This window comes from Cotesia glomerata, linkage group LG9, assembly GCF_020080835.1.
Source record: "Cotesia glomerata isolate CgM1 linkage group LG9, MPM_Cglom_v2.3, whole genome shotgun sequence".
In the NCBI taxonomy this organism is placed as follows: domain Eukaryota; kingdom Metazoa; phylum Arthropoda; class Insecta; order Hymenoptera; family Braconidae; genus Cotesia; species Cotesia glomerata.
In genome coordinates this window covers 14048732-14066604 of record NC_058166.1, presented here as the reverse complement: position 1 = coordinate 14066604, position 17873 = coordinate 14048732, and the positions used below count along the sequence as shown (strand labels likewise).

The 17873-nt window shown below is 28.9% G+C and overlaps 2 protein-coding genes and 1 long non-coding RNA gene across 7 annotated transcripts in view; 2 read left to right on the top strand and 1 right to left on the bottom strand.

Moving 5' to 3' along the window:
- The window catches only part of LOC123271149, a 317780-nt gene that overhangs the window by 187271 nt on the left and 112636 nt on the right, over positions 1 to 17873 (top strand). The window lies entirely within an intron of this gene.
- LOC123271140 (nucleolysin TIAR) overlaps positions 1 to 17873 on the bottom strand; it is a 243854-nt gene that overhangs the window by 181216 nt on the left and 44765 nt on the right. The window lies entirely within an intron of this gene.
- On the top strand, positions 11249 to 14938 carry LOC123271143 (torso-like protein). The gene is made up of 3 exons (XM_044737372.1): positions 11249 to 11990; positions 12207 to 12633; positions 14921 to 14938. Exons 1-2 carry the CDS (start codon positions 11367 to 11369, stop codon positions 12600 to 12602), a joined length of 1020 nt encoding a protein of 339 aa, XP_044593307.1. The 5' UTR covers positions 11249 to 11366; the 3' UTR covers positions 12603 to 12633; positions 14921 to 14938.

Genomic DNA, 17873 nt, shown 5'->3' with positions numbered 1-17873 from the left:
TGGGTACTCAAATGAAAGCTCTTGATGAGTGTAACATCGGGATGAGTTTATATCTTTGAAAATGTCAATAGTTCACAAGATACAAGGTCATTTCTTAATTATGTATCTAGAGATAGAGTATTTTCAAACGCAGCCTAAATACTTATCATCATAAATTGACTATTGGTGAGAATTATATGAAATCTTGAAAAGGCACAACTCCAGGTCAAGACTTTTCCAATGATACCAAATTTAACCATTAAAACCCATTTTATCATATAAATACACTGGCCACAAAATTTTGCTTATTTTCTTAACTATATAGATGATTTTTAATTGGGACTAATGGAAAAAATCAAACATTTTTCCGATTTATAACTACATGTTGGTTTGTAAAATTTGATGAAAATTTTTTATGAAAAAAAGCTACACCTCCTTTGATTAATGTAATGAGGTTATAATTGAGGATGGTCTTACTTGTTACTTGTATCGCTGTAGAGTGTTTTACAAGGGAGGGTAGGGAATTATTGTCTCTCCACTTCTTTCTTCGCAATATAATCATCAACCCCGTCATTATAACTCTCAACCACTTTTTTTTTTCGTCCCAACCCCCCTGCATGTCGGGATTTTTTCTTTCATGCCCGACACACATGGGCTGCGACTGTGGCCGACTTACGCGTTATAATCAGTACCTGCATTTGCATTACGGTCTTAAATAGTATGGAGGTACTTCTATAATGACATTTTACCTCCATAACTATATGGGGAAACCACAGAAAACCCGACTGGTACAGAGGTTGGCAATGAAACGCACATATTTTTAGTTTATAATCATTGAAAAATATTGGTGCGCGTCGGAATCGAACCCTGGTCCCACTCGTTCGAAATGCAGGTACCGTGCCGATTAGGCTATTGCCAACCTTTCCTTTGATTAATGTATTTGAAATGAAAGACTTAGTGAGATAATTATAATTATAATTATCTATCGTTTGGAGGCCGCAATGGAAAAAGATTTTTTAGAGAAACTAAAAATTTGTAGAATCGTTGAAACTAATGTAAAAGTGAAATTTTATCAGCTTGAAAAATAGGTAATTATCGGTTCAAAAAATTAGACATAAAAATTTAAAATTTTCTATAAATCTAATAAAAATATTAATTCAAGCAATTTAACATAAAGTTTATTTATTCAATTTGAAAAAACGCTTTGTTTTTTCATTTGATATACAATAGAGCTCACATGTACATTTATATACTTACATTTGAATGTTTCTATCAGAAATGAATAATTCAAAAAAATAAAGCACATCTGACAAAAAGTATTCATCAAAATTCTAAACAAGCACTAAATGTTTTATTTGTTTTTTTTTTTATTTTTTTTGAGTGGTGTTTATTGTTGTTGTTCGGTTTTATGTTATGTAAATGCACCTATACAAATGTATTTGTGGATATATTTGTACCCATATCATTAAATACTCACTCGAGAAAAGTATCAGGATCGTTTTATTTTATTTGTAACAAAAAATAACAGTCCACGTAAATAAACCGTGTATATACTTTATACTTCATAGTCTACATGTAAAATACTTGTCTCTCAAGGTATCAAAGTACTGAGTATTGAGTACTTGGTACTTGGTACTCGTAGCAGAGATAAACAGAGACGGAGATGGAGAAGAAGATACTATTTTATTTGGTAGAAAGTTATAGGCGTGAGCATGTAAAACAAAGATGAGCCATATAATAATGCCATGACGAGTGACACCGATGGCGCAGAAAGATGGATCCATCTCGGTATAGTACTTCTAGTATCGTGTACTTTTATGGACAATATATATAACGTACTTTAGATAATACTTTTAACGCTTTACAAGCTCTGGGCTCTAAACTTTACTTTAATAATCTACATATAACTGAATTCGCTTAATACTACCTACAACATACACCAAACAACAAATGTAAACTAGGTATCTGAATCTATCCACTCAAAAATACTTTTTATCGTCATACTTTTTTATTCGGCTCTTATTTTTATACACTACTTTACAAACATTTTATTTTTTTTTTTAATTTAGGGGAGGGAGGGGCAAAATGGGGTACTTAAGAAACCGTTATGATTTTAAGGACTTCAATATGCTGATTTTTCTCGTTTTCAGTCGTAATTGAAGGAAAATAATCAAATTTCAAGTTGCCGTAGAAAAAATTTTTTTTTTTTTGCGGGCAAAATGGGGTACCCCCTGAAAAAGAGAAAAAAAAAATTCATTATCCGAAAATGAAATGTCGTTAAAAAAATAACATTTTCTTATCGATAAGTCTACAAAAGAACCCAGAGAGATGAACAAATCACCAAAAAAAGAAACATTGTTATAGTTGACGCAATATACTCCTAACAAAAATTGAGGTAGCAAAAAAAATTTTTTAATTTTGTAGTAATTTTTGACTTCAGTCTTCCTTCAGGCACCTGAAAATTTTCTTGAGCCAAGAATTTCGTTCTCCAGTAAAGAAATTTTTCTTTCGGTGTAAGATTTTTCTTCGACACATTAGAGGTTTACACTCACATACACACACGCCGATAGATATCCTCGTAGGAATATTAAGAACTAGTTTCTAGGACCTTAAAAATGTGAAGATCAAATTAGAACTTGATTTTCGAAAACTGGCATGGAACCAATGACTCCCCGATTTTTTTTTTTTTTTAATCATTCATTTGTAAAGCGAGAACTTAAAAATTTAGAAAAAGTAATCGTAGATGTGAAAAAAAATTTATTACGATGCACAATGATGATAAAAATTACTGTAAGAAAAGTTAGAAAAAAAAAATTTTTTTTGTTTTTTTTAATTAAAAAATTTTTTTTTCTTTTAAATTGTACACGGAAAAAAAAATTTCGTTCTGGTAACCTAACTATAGAGTTACCACAACTATACATAGTTTACTATTCGTTGTAGAGTTACAGTAACAAAATGTTATTTAGTTCTGATAACTCAATGTTGTTGAGCTCTCAGAGCTCTACGGGATTGTTCTCAGAGCCAAACGGTATAGTTGGGAGCGCCCTACGTTGCGCACTAGTGGAGTGCGCTGACATATTTCAAAACCTTCTAAAATGACAAACAGAATTATTTTGTTACTCATCCATATTATTAAAAATATATGAGGACAATTAAGTTTCCAGTTTATTTATTTAAGGAAGTAGGTTTTTTTTTTGTCAAATTGAATTTCGTTAGAACAGTTTTGTATTTGTGGTTTTTCAAGGTTCATTTGCAGTGACTGTTAATTAAATTTATTAGTTGAATATATTGTGATAAGTAATAAGTTATCGGAATACATTAAAAAGACCCCATTTAACACAAAATAAAATTTGTTTTCGTTTATTTATCTTTTCTTGTGCATATACGGTAGTGATTTTATGTCCAATATTTATTGATATAATTAAGAAAATAAGATAATTTTTTGACGACCATATTTTTATTTTACAAATAATTTTTATTTGTAATATAAGTTCTATTATTATTTTATTTCTATTATAATACTACTCTTATTTGTCATATACAATTATTGTTGGCAATATAAATTCGTTCTGCCGCATTTATTTATTAAATTATCAATGCTAAATCATAAAAATTATTAAACAGACTGCCAAAAATTTGTTATAGTCTCAGAACGATCCTGTAGAGTTGTGAGAGGTAAATAACGTTTAGGTCTCAGAGCTCAACGATGTAGAGTTGAAGGAGCCAAACGGTATTGTTACCATAAGAATACGTTAACCTACTGGAACTTTTTACAACTAACTAACTACTATAGAGTTCCTATAGCAAAATTTTTCTCTCCGTGTAGGAAATGACGTTAAAATATATTTTAGGAAGCTGAAAGAGCTTTTTAGAAAAAAAAAATTTTCTTACGAAATTTTGGGACTATCCCATTTTGCCATCACCCCTACCCCATTTTACCCCCCCCCTCCCCTATGGATCAACTTAATAAAAATTTGTTATCAAGTTTATCTATAACTTGACTGGTGCAAAATTTTTTTTATAAAAGTTATTATTATTATATTATTATATATTATTAGTATAAATTTATTTTATGAATTCATGAAGAGTAAACTAATTAGTTCGAGTCGAAAATTGAAATAAGGAAAGACGAGACTCCTTTAGAAATTATAACTTTCCGATACAAGTTTATATAACTTTAATAAGGTAGAAAATGAATTACCTCTTATAGATTGAATTTAACCAACATATTCAATTTTTTTTATCAATAATAACTTATAATCAATTTATCCGAAACTTAGAGCTTCATCACTGTATAATTATTATCTTATGAATCAAAATTCACGATAGTAAAGATAGAACTTGATGAAGTCAATTGATAAAAACTTTTATATAGATTTTGAATTATACACAGAAAGAAAAATTTCTTGATTGGAGAACAAAATTCTTGGCTCAAGAAAATTTTTGGGTGCCTGAAGGAAGACCGAAGTTGTGTTGGTCGAATTAAAATTGTTCTTGAAATTCTATTCTTGGTGGAAATAATTTTTTCTTAATTCAAATTATCATAAATACTTGATACAATAAATTTTTATATTTGATCAAGATTTTTAGATACTTTAGGGAAGCAGCGCCACTTACTTCAGCTGAGAAAAAAATTTTCTCACTTTGAGAAAATTTTTCTCTTGAATATTTGTTACCCAATTTATATTATTTTAGCGTGCAATAACACATATTGAATGAAAAAAATGATTCAATATTATTTGATTTTCCCATTTGACATGTTAATCAATAAAAATATTAATGAAAATTTACTTCTATTGAGATATTTAATTTTTTGGAGCAAAAGAGAAATTTTTTCAAGACAAGAAAATTAACTTCTATCAAGAACTAAATTTTTTGGAGCAAGAAGCTGAATTTTCTCAAAACAAGAAGATTTTTTTGACTTAAATAAATTTTCTTGGATCAAGATACGTATTTCTTAAATCAAGAGAATTAATTTTGTTGGAATAAGTGAAATTTCTTGTGTCAAAAAAAAATTTTCTTTTTCGCTCAAAAAAATAATTAGGAAGAAAAATATTTTCTTGGCTGAAGTGAACCTTTTTTTTTTTGTGTATATATAATTATTTTTTCAAATAAAATAAAATTCTTTTTGTACATTTATGTCGTTAAAAAAAAATTTGATTACAGAAATAAAAGAATAAAAAACTATTTACATTTTTGGCATATATAAAATTAATAAAATCAAAAATTCAATCGTTTTTTTCTATAAAAAAATTTTTTTCTCTAAAATTTGATTACACAAATAAAATGACAAAAATTATTCATATTTTTGGCATTAGTAAAAAATAATTGCGATAAAAATTCAATTGTTTTGCTTTGTAGAAAAGTGAAAAAAAAATAAAAATGAAAAATCACGTAGACCTGATTTGTAACAATTGAGAAAAATAACAGTGGATGGAATGAATTGGAGAATTTAAAATTCAAATAAAATAAAAGGTTGATAACAGTGTAGTCTAGTGTTATGAATATTTATTTATAGACGATGATAAAGAATTGATTTGAAACAAAGGGAGGGTGATAATAAAACAAGAGGAGAGACAAAAGAATGCGAGAGATCATTTGACGTTCCTGAGTGCTTAGTGCGGAGGTGAGAGAGCATAGAGAGTTAACGAGTGCTCTCTGTAAGACAAAGAATGACGAATGGACAGCGTGCATAATATAAAACGGAAGTTGAAGAAGAGAATGAGGGAAAGCGACAGGAGCCAACGGAACGGGTTTTCCAAGGTTTTAAAAGGGGTAGAAGAGAATTCAGAGAAAGAGAATTAGAGAGGCCGAGAGAGAGGACTCCGCCCCGCGAAATATGGCGAGCTTTCCCAGAACGTGATTGGATGACGGGAGGACCCGCGGTTTCCAATCCCAAGACATTGGTCCTCCGCCACGTCTCCCTGCCAACCGCTATTGTGCTCATCTTTTTGTCAACTTATTTTTATCCTTTTTTCGTATCATTTACTACGGAATTTCGTATTGGACCCCAAATATTAAAACCTACCTTGTAATTTGGATCTATGTGTCTATCGAGAGCTGTCCTCTATTTCTTTAGCTGATAACTCAACCCAACGGTGATATAAAATTTATACTCCATTTTTTGCTCGTACTATCCGTTAATTTCATCCTGATGCTCTCACGGAATTTTTTCAAAGCTAAAGCTCGTTTTTTGGCTCAAGGTTCAGAGATACGATAAAATTAATTAAGACCTTTTTTGTTAGAAATTCATTTTTATACAAAAAAGTTCTCTAATTTTTTTTTATTTTTGATAGTTCAGCTACAATTTTGAATTTAATTTTTTGTAAATAGTTTGTCTAGTTATTATTTTGCTTGTGAGTATTTTCAGACCTTTGATCTTAAATTTTGGCTAAAATATTCGCTGATAAAAAAAATAAACAGAAAGAAAATTTTCGGGTGCCTGAAGGAAGACCGAAGTTGTGTTAGCCGAAGTAAAATTTTTTCTTGAAATTCTATTCTTGGTGGAAGTAATTTTTTCTTAATTCAAATCATCATAAATACTTGATACAATAAATTGTTATATTTGATCAAGATTTTTAGATACTTGGTAGGGAAGCAGTGCCACCTACTTCAGCTGAGAGAAAAATTTTCTCTTAAATATTTGATACCCATTTTATATTATTTTAGTGTGCAATTATACATATTGAATGAAAAAAATGATTCAATATTATTTGATCATCCCATTTGACATGTTAATCAATAAAATTATTAATGAAAATTTACTTCTATTTTTATATTTAATTTTTTGGAGCAAGAGAGAAATTTTCTCAAGAAAATTAACTTCTATCAAGAACTAAATTTTTTGGAGCAAGAAGCTGAATTTTCTTAAAACAAGAAGATTTTCAGGACTTAAATAAATTTTCTTGGATCAGGATACGTATTTCTTAAAGCAAGAAAATTAATTTTGTTGGAATAAGTGAAATTTCTTAAGTCAAAAAAAAATTTTTTTTTCGCTCAAAAAATTAATTAGGAAGAAAAATATTTTCTTGGCTCAAGTGAACCTTTTTTTCTGTGTATCGATAACATTTTTATTTCGTTCAAGACTCTATTATCTTCGATCGATATAAGTGAATTCTATATTCAAAAACGATTCTTTTCAATAAAGAATAATTTTATTTCATTTCAAGAATTATTGATTGTTGATTCAAAAACAAATTTTTTTATTTATAATGTTATAAGTTTAAGTCAGAAAAAAACTTTGAAGTGAAAAAAATTTGTATTTCTCTATATGCCGAAAAATATTTATTAATACCGAGAATAGCAAAAATACAAAAATTAATATGCTTAAAACAAGTAAAATAATATCTTGATTCAAGAGTTGCGTCATACTTGGAACAAGTCGGTAACATCTTGAACCAATGTTACCGTCTATCTTATTCCAGGAGGAAGAAATTCTTGGGCGAAGTTGTATGTATCTTATTTGAAAACAACCAAGTACCTTGATTCAAGAATCAATTTCTTAAATTAAGAGAATTGAAATACTTAAAACAAGAATGACATTTTGAAGAAAAAGTTTTTCTTGGATCAAGTCATTTTTCTATCAGTATTGAAGATAAAATAAAATTGATAAAAATATTTCTTATAGAGAATTAAACTCAGTATAAGATTGGTCTATATTTAATCCACAATCCAACTTTCCAAAAATAAAAAGTTATTTAAAGTCCTATCATTAATAACAAACTCAAAAATATTACATCATAAGTCACATATTAGCTAATTGAAAATACAATGGCGCATCGAACTCCATTAGTAGTTTAATTAAAAATAAAAATTAATTAGAAACATTAACCTCGTAATATTTAATGAAAGATTAAAATCTCCAATCATATATTTTAAATGAAAATAAAATTTAACAGCGATCCCTCGGGGCTTAATAACCGGGCAAATTGATTTTTAAAAATAAACATTCCCCACTGATCTAGTATATAGACCATAAAGTTAACAAAAAAAAAATTCAGACACACATTATAATGGCAATTAAACATGCTCTTGCAAATTTATCAGGGTCCCTTCCTCTCAATCGATACATAACTTGAACATAAACTAAATAAACCAGGAGGTTGTCAACTTATAATTGGCCGTTCTTAATTATCTCGAATTACACAAGCTCCCTCTTTCACTTGTCGCGAACCCCTCAGCCATCTGTTTGATTGGTCTTATGCTCAGTATTTCCTCGAAATTTCTTACAATCAAAATAAATTAAACAGAAATAAATATGATGATGATTATGATGCTTATGAGAAGAGGATTTATTGATGCAACAATGCAGTGTATCAGGTTGTGTGAGGGGAGCGAATCAAGCTGAACAAACATCTAACTTGGCGATACGAATTTACCCCTCTCGTGTTTCTGCGGGATGTGCTGTACCAGGGATATGATATTACTACACGGGTGTACGGTGGCGTTTGTCGTTTCCCGCTTACCGCTTTACTGGAAAGCTCTGGTTTCTCTCATGTGTCAGTAACAACCTTCTTGTTTATCACTTATCGTGTGCGAAACGTGCTCTGGCATTTTTCTAATGTACTTACGTCCACTATTCACGCACTTATATATGAACTAGGAACTCATTTAACACTTTTTTAGAATCTCTGTTATTAAACGTACTTACTTTGCTTTGAATTTGCTAAATTTAATTAAAATGCTGTTGGAAAAAAATAGTTTATTTTTTTTTGTATTTGATAATTGTTATTAAAAATTGGAAATAAAAAATTACTTATAAAAAAATGTTAAATAAATTTTTACAGTACACAGAAAAAAAAGTGTTCTTGAGTCAAGTATATATTTTTGAAGAGCTCAATATTCTTGATTTGAGTAGAAAAATTCTTGATTTAAGAAAATTTTTCTTGATTTAAGGAAATTTTACTTAATTCAAGAATTTTTCGCCTTGATTCTAGACAATTACCCTCTTCAAAATTATATTCTTGGTTCAAAAATTTTTCTCTTGAAACAAGTTAATTTTTTTTTCTGTGTACTGTGTTATTAAATTTACTATTTATCAATTGTAATTTTTTTTCGTAAAAAAATATATCTGTACAGAAAAAAAGGTTCACTTGAGCCAAGAATAGTATATTGTGTGACTAGGGATGAAACAAAACGATGTCAGATCAGAGTGAAGTTGCCTGCCCGAGCGAAGCGAGGGCTGGCATCACTCGGTCTGAAATCGTGTTTCATCCCGCGTCACACATGATATTTTTCATATAAGTTGCATTACAAATGCTAGTTTTAATGTCTGGAGCCAACCAGAACTAGATAGTTTCAGACAAATAGCGAAAATACTATTTTATTATAAAACTTATAATAAAATAGAAAGTAATAGTTTATTTTTTATCGAACATTATTCGTAAATTGAATAGTTTTCTTTTATCATTCTTATTTATGCTTAATAACAGAATTATAATATGTCAGTATAGTTAACGGTTAGAATGACAATTATAAAGATATAAAATAAACAAACAATTGACAGGATTGAAAATAAAGCTGCAACCACCTCGCGGACAGAAAATCGTCATTTTCTGTCCGCCGGGAAGAAATAATTGATTCCTGTCCGGCACAGTCGCATTGGTCTGAAATTGTCTAGTTTCGGTTGGTTCAACAGGCATTTAAACTCGCATTTTCAATGCAAGTTATATGAAAAATATTTTTCTTCTTAATTATTTTCTTGAGCGAAAAAAAAAATTTTTTTTCGAGACAAGAAATTTTACTTATTCCAACAAAATTAATTCTCTTGATTTAAGAAATACGTATCTTGATCCAAGAAAATTTATTTAAGTCAAAAAAATCTTCTTGTTTTGAGAAAATTCAGCCTCTTGCTCCAAAAAAAATTGTTCTTGATAGAAGTAAATTTTCTCGTCTTGAGAAAATTTCTTTCTTGCTCCAAAAAATTAAATATCTCAATAGAAGTAAATTTTCATTAATATTTTTATTGATTAACATGTCAAATGGGAAAATCAAATAATATTGAATCATTTTTTTTATTCAATATGTATGATTTCACGCTAAAATAATATAAAATGGGTATCAAATATTCAAGAGAAAAATTTTCTCAAGTTGAGAAAATTTTTTTCTCCGCTAAAGTAGGTAGCGCTGCTTCCCTAAAGAATTTAAAAATCTTGATCTAATATAAAAATTTATTGTACCTAGTATTTATGATAATTTGAATAAAGAAAAAATTACTTCCACCAAGAATAGAATTTCAAGAAAAATTTTTACTTCGGCCAATACAATTTCGGTCTTCCTTCAGGCACCCGAAAATTTTCTTGAGCCAAGAATTTTGTTCTCCAGTCAAGAAATTTTTCTTTCTGTATGGTCGTGAAAATTTTGTATGGAATTGTTACAAATATCAAAATTTTTTTAAATATTTTTTTACATTGATAGAAATTTCGAAAATTAAACGATTATTATCAATTTATGAAATTCTAAATAATTTAAAATAAAAATTTTTTTATTGGAATTTTAAAAGTATGAAAAATTTTTGAAATTTGATTCAATATAAAAATATTTTCAAAAATAAATAAATTTATACGAGCTTCATCAATTTATTATATTTTAAATTGAAATAAAATTTCTTTTTATTGAAATTTTGAAATTACCAAAAAATCAAAAAAATAATTTAGTTAGTATTATCAATTTATTAAATTCTAAAGAATTTGGAATGAAAATTTTCTTCTTCGAATTTCAAAAAAAAAGTGTCTGGTCATAAAATCCTCGTAAATAATATTCCAGTATATAATTTCTCAGTAAATATATTAATGGCAGAATTATCCCAAGAAAAAAATATCCAAACAAACAGTGTAAGTATAGTATATACTTAGTTGGGCTAATGTTGAATACAAACACACCTAAACACACTCTAAAAAGTACCGAAAATTAAAAATTTTGATTTATTAGAAAAAAAAAAAATAAAAAGAATATTTAACTTAATTAAAAAAAAAATTTTATTTTCAATTTCAAAAACTATCTAGTCGCCCAAAATTCATCACATTAGAATATTTTTCCAAAAAAAAAAAAAATGATAACAGTTCCCTTTAAATATAAGTAAAAATTCGATAACTACCAGTACAAAGTATTAAATATTTTCCACAATAGAAATGACTCATTAGTTATAAGCCATAAATAACCGGAATATCCACATTCATCCGCATGCAATAAATCTTAGCCATAATTCTTACTATTCTCTATTGTACACTCTATAATCTGTACAAAGTATAATCTCGAAACCAAAACCAGGCGTTTGTTCCAAAAATAAAACCGAGTTGTGCGTACACCTGTCCCGCCTCTTCCACTAATCATGCATTTGACAAGATACAAGTATAGAATACACATGTGTATCTAAATCTAACCTCAAAATGTTTAATCATAAAAGTGTTGTGTTATTAACAATAACTCTAATGATTGTTTTTGCGATGTCTGAACCAAATGGAGTGCCAATAGTCGGGAACTCCTTAAATATTCTAAAATTCCACGGCATGTTGAGTTTTACCATGCGTGTTTTTTCGAGTGACTCCGAGTGGATTTTCAGACAGCCCTCTACCAAGATCTTCAAACAAATTACAACTGAATCCCGTTTTATCAAAAATTCACCAGCGTTTTCTGGAGATTTCCACATGGAGATGTGTGAGAACTACGACCAATTGTTTCAAGCTTACTTCCGAAACTTCACCATAGATGGGGTCGACAAACCCTGGCGTCCTTTCATGGCCAGCTGGAAAAAGAACGAAATCGCTAAATATTTTGGAATCAGAGAATCGCTAATTTCTGAAGAGTACAAGTACATCTTTGTCAGGATAGTCAGGGTTAAGGATAGTTTGAAAATGACCACTCCTCCGGAAAGTTTGGAGATTGAAGAATCAGTTTTGGATGAGGCTGATAACGTTAACATTGAGGATAATGTAAGCACTGTCAACTTTATCTATAAGTTCAGTGGTACACATTATATTGAGTCTTATACTTCTGGAAATTCACTGTTTCAAGTAAGTATTTATGTATTAATTTAATTTTTTATAGCTTCAACAGTTTTAGAATTTGTCAAAATTTAATATTTATTTTTTATTCAATTTTCAACAATTAAGATTAAAAATTGTTTGAAAAAAATAACAAATCAGAGAAATTTTCTGGTGATTTTAATGCACGTCACTTTGCTCTATTTAAAACATTTGCTAATTTAATATAATATCTTAATTTTTCAGGTTTTCGTTTACAGACCAAGACCTTTTAAATTCATAAAACGCGCCTTCACAACCCGCGGAATCGATATCCTCCTCGAAAAAGCAGTAACCAACTACTTCTCATCAGACTTTGCGGAATATGTCGGCGAACTGAAGACAGGAAGCGGCAACCAGACTGTTGAAGAATGGGCTTCGATAAATTTGTTCTTTGCTCACCAGGACCCGGAAAGTCAAAATATTCTGAGACTCTATGGCAATGAAAGACTGCTGACGAGGCTCGGCAATCTGCTCTACAACGAAGCTCTAATTCAGTTGAATCTGAAGTATGTTTCGCCTTTCTTTCCAGATAAGGAACTCAGCAAATGGCTTCTGGAATTCATTTCCAATAATCTCAAGCTCTGGGATGGCAATTTATAATTAAGAGATTATTTACAAGATTATTATTATTATCCACAGATTCGGTAGAATCTGGCGCCAAGTTCCGTTCAAATCCGTTGTAAACGGAGCGCCAGACTACCGAGTGTGTTTACCGTAAGCAGAACGATATTTTCAGGTTGCAAAATTTTATTCATTCTACAAACCTTTTTTTTCTTCAATGATACTCTATAATAATACGTTATATGTTATATTATCAATATTAATTAATAATGGTCTTTGAAAATAATAAATTCTATTTAAAATTAATTAAATTCACTGGCACAGACTATAGCGACCCAAATTTTTAGATCCTGACTTTTTTCTTATGGAGAAAGTGACACGCCACAGACTAAATAATTCGAGAATCCATGGTAATCCTTCTATAGATAGGAAACTACAGTTAGAAAAAGATATTTCACAGCTTGCACCTACACCCGCCAGGGTGCGCTAGAATTATTTCTACACTGATAAAAAAATTGACTTGATTCAAGAGCCAAACTCTTGAACCAAGAATACCATTTTGAAGAAAATGATTTTCTTGAATCAAGAGAATAAATTCTTGAGCTAAGCAATTATTCTTGGTCTAAGAAAATTTTCTTGTTTCAAGAATTTATTCTCTTGACTCAAGAAAATCATTTTCTTCAATATGGAATTCTTGGTTCAAGAGTTTGGCTCTTGAGTCAAGTCAATTTTTATCAGTGTACATAAAATGTAGCTTCAAGAGGATAGTTTGTTATAAAAAATGCAGCCAACGCGAGATTTAAGTTGATACCAATTGTCAATTTTTATCCACAGATTCGGTAGAATCTGGCGCCAAGTTCCGTTCAAATCTGCTGTAAACGGAGCGCCAGACTACCGACTGTGTTTACTGTAAGCAGAACGGTATTTTGAGGTTGCAAAATTTTATTTAATTCTACGGTACTTTTTTTCCTAAATTGTATATTATAACAGTAATTCATACTTTATTTGACTGTTATTAATTAATTATATTCACTTATAACAGTTAATCTACTTGAAATTATTAAATTCAATCAGCACAAACTATAGCAACGCAAAAATTTCGATCCTGACTTTTTTCGATGGGCAAAGTGATCTGCCACAGACTAAATAATTCGAGAATGCATAGTAATCCTTCATTAGATGGGAAACTACAGTTAAAAATAGATATTTCACAGCTTGCATCTACACCCGCCAGGGTGCGCTGGAATTATTTTTACATAAACTGTAGTTTCAAGGGGATAGTTTGCTATAAAAATGCAACCAACGCGAGATTTAATTAAGTTGGTACCAATTGTAAATTTTTATTATAATTACAAAAATACTAAAATCCGAACAAAAACAGTTTCACTGTAAAAAATCGCGCCAAGTCCACGTTCATAAGACTATTAAGAAAAAAAATTTGTTTTTCTTTACAAAAATATATAAAATAAAAAATTAAAAATCCAAGTAACCGATATGATTGTTTATGATTTTCGGAAATTAAAAATTTTGTTATAAATTTAAAATTAAGAAAAAATTTTGGAACGTACTTGGTGTGCGTCATTGTGTATTTCAATTTTTTAAATTTTGCAACCGCGCACACTAAATACGTTCCAAACTTTTTTAATTTTTAAATTTGTAACAAAATTTTTTAATTTCCGAAAATCATAAACAATCATATCGGTTACTTGGATTTTTAATTTTTTATTTTATATATTTTTGTAAAGAAAAAACAAATTTTTTCTTAATAGTCTTATGAACGTGGACTTGGCACGATTTTTACAGTGAAACTGTTTTTGTTCGGATTATAATTACAAAAATACTAAAATCCGAACAAAAACAGTTTCACTGTAAAAATCGCGCCAAGTCCACGTTCATAAGACTTTTAAGAAAAAAATTTTTTTTACAAAAAGATATAAAATCAAAATATTAAAAAATCCAAGTAACCGATATGATTGTATATAATTTTCGGAAATTAAAAAACATTTTGTTGTAAATTTAAAAATTAAAGAAATAATTTTGGAACGTACTTGGTGTGCGTCATTGTGTATGTCAAATTTTTTTTCAGTCTTAGTAGATAGATTTTACGAATTTTATAAAAAGTAAAATATTTTGCAACCACGCACACTAAATACGTTCCAAAATTATTTCTTTAATTTTTAAATTTACAACAAAATGTTTTTTAATTTCCGAAAATTATATACAATCATATCGGTTACTTGGATTTTTTAATATTTTGATTTTATATCTTTTTGTAAAAAAAAAAAATTTTTTTTTCTTAAAAGTCTTATGAACGTGGACTTGGCGCGATTTTTTACAGTGAAACTGTTTTTGTTCGGATTATGAATAATCTTAAGTTCGTGTTATGAAAATTTTTATGTTTGACTATATTTTGTTATCCATAATAATTTTGAATAAAAATTTATTAATATATAATATATAAATACTTAAATTTTTGGGCGACGTTAATGTAAATTTTTTTAAGAGTATTTTCCAATCGACTAAGAATTTTGATTCATTAATCTATAAGTTAATTTTTTAAAGCAAGAGTCAAATTTTTAAGAAAAAACAAAGATTGCAAATTTGAAAGACATCGCAATTGAATTTCAAATTTATTTTCTCACGGATGAAAAGAGAGTATTTTGTAGAAATTTTCTAAAAAAAAATTTTTCAGAAAAAAGCTACTTTAAATTTTTGGCTTGGTGCAGCGTGAAAGCTGTTAGTCTGGCACGTGGGGTCTCAGAGTTTGAATCCCGTCCTTGGTTTTTTTTTTTTTTTTTTTTTCTAAAAGAATCTTAAGAATCTAAATGTATTTAATTAATTCTATATTCTTAATCGGAAACATTATGTATGATCCAAAACTAACAGTTATTTAGTTTTTGTTTAGCAATTTTATATTCTCAGTTCAATAATGAATTTCTTAATTGAAAATACTAAATAAATAAATATTGAACTTACTTTCGATGAAATAAAAATAATAAAAATTAAACGATTATTGGTAATCTTGATAAAGAAATTCTTGAATAAAATGAATTGCATCTTAATTAAAAATAATAAAGTAGTTAATTAAATTAGTAAAATTCTATAATAGAAAATTTTTTCTCTTTATCTTTGACTTGAACTTTCTTGATTCCATTCCTGAGTTTCCAGAATTAATTCAAGCTGAATATCTCAAAATTTTCCTGAGAACATTTTTCTCAAACCAAGTAAGTAATTTTCTTCTCGAGTAGCAAACCCTCTGTAAAATTTATTAGCGTTGACAAATGTTCGGGGATATTTACAATTGATAAAAATGTTAAAAATAATACAAAGAATTCCGCGGAGAAAAATGTTTAAAGAAAATAGTTGGACAAGATTCGCAGAGAACAAGCTTACGGTTCGGCGAGCCGAATAAGCGGGGTGTCTGTGCGCGCAAAAGGGGACGTGCAGTAGACGTAGTTTATTCAAACGAGTCAAGGCAAGAAAGCTATTGAAATAAGTAGGGTCGAGTGGATGGGCTTGAAATGAGAGAGCGAGAGAGACAAAGTCCAAATAAAAAAACTAACGCAAAATAGAGAGAAAGAACAGAAAACAGAGAGCCGGTGGGTTAAAGGACGAGGCCAGTTGTCTTCTTTTCTTTTTCTTCTTCTTCTTCTTCTTCTTCTTATCCTTGTGTGCTTCTTGGGGTTGTATTTCTTTTTATTTAAAAACCTTTTTTCTTCCAGTCCATTGGTCGATCCTTGTTGCCCTTTTGCTCCTGTCATGATTTAATCCTGCGTTTTGCTTTCGTAATGGGAGATTCCGTATCAGAATATGTGTAGGGAGGTCGGTGATTCGTTTTTGATCTCTCTCTCTCTTTCTTGCTCTATATATTATCGTGTATAGATATAGTCGAGCTTTGCCGGTGGAGCAAAGTAAAAATTTATGAACATAACTGAACACTTGACTGGACAAATGTTCTTGTTTCCAGGTTTTTTATAGTCCAATGAACGTATTTATAAACTATCTACCATAAACTTATTCACTCTCCGCGAGTTGAGTACTTTAATACACTCGATAACTCAACTGCCAGTTAACCTTTTGGAAATTTATAAGCGCTTCAGCTTTAATATTATTTTTATATTTTATATTTTATCTCGAGCCTCATTCATCACCTCCGTTTTTTCTCTGCGTCTAGCCCAGTAGTGCACGAGGGCTGGTAGTATAGTCTATATTATTGTCTAATATATGCCGTGAATCATCTCAGATTTTTACTAATTATTTGTTACTAGTCATTTTAATAATAATAATATTATTCTCTTTATTCAACATTTCAGCAGTTATCATTTTAATAGTGACTAGATAATAAGCACTACTAGTTAAGATACTGTATCTTCTAAAATACTGCACGGAAAAAAGTAAACTGTAATAACAATAAAAAAGTAATAACAATAAAAAAGTAAACTGTAAAAATTACCATTTCAAACAGTAAAATCGTGATTTTACTATTCACTTTATAATATTTACCATTTAAACGTTACAATTAACTCTTTACATGGAAGAAAATACTATTTTAAACAGTAATATTCGCTATGTGAATGTCTAAAGTGTTAAAGTATAATAATTAAGAATTCAGAATTTGATATTTATCATTTTGTACCTAAAAAATGATCTTATCATATGTAAAAAGTATAAAATAAAGTTAGTAAATTTTTAATACAAGCAACGTCAATATTTACAAAGTAAAATGGTAAATTTTAAACGCAATGCTAAAAATCAAACTAATTATTGACTTGCTTGGACTGGTAAAATGTATATTTTAAAAGTATAATTTTTACTGTTTCAAATTCTCCCAGAGTGAGACCCCCTTCTCTTTCATCTGAGTTCCCCTTCTCCTCATAATATGGACTATATATTGAAATGGCAATTTTTACTGTTTGGAACTGTAATTTTTTAAGATGAAAGAGTCGTTATTTACTATAGTGACAGCTACTAATCACTTATTTTCGATATTAAATTATAAATTGTGGCTTTTATACTTTCTACATTAAGTTCTGTAATACACTGATAGAAGGATTTATTTGTATTAAATAATATTTGTTAATAGTTAACAAATCATTTATTACAGACCATTTTTTAGTATTAAACAAATATTTCTTAGTATTTAAAATGATTTGTTTGTATATAATAAATCTGATTTTCATTTATTAAATATTAATAAATCTTTTTAAATACTAACAAATATTTGTTAAGGACTAACAAATGGCTTCTAATAAATGATTTGTTAAATATTAAGAAATCTTTTTAACTATAAACAAATCCTTCTATCAGTGT

Coding starts and splice junctions, on each gene's coding strand:
- LOC123271143 (XM_044737372.1), top strand. CDS start 11,367: ATGTTTAATCATAAAAGTGTTGTGTTATTAACAATAACTCTAATGATT. Junction 11,991..12,206: donor CTGGAAATTCACTGTTTCAA/GTAAGTATTTAT, acceptor TTAATTTTTCAG/GTTTTCGTTTACAGACCAAG.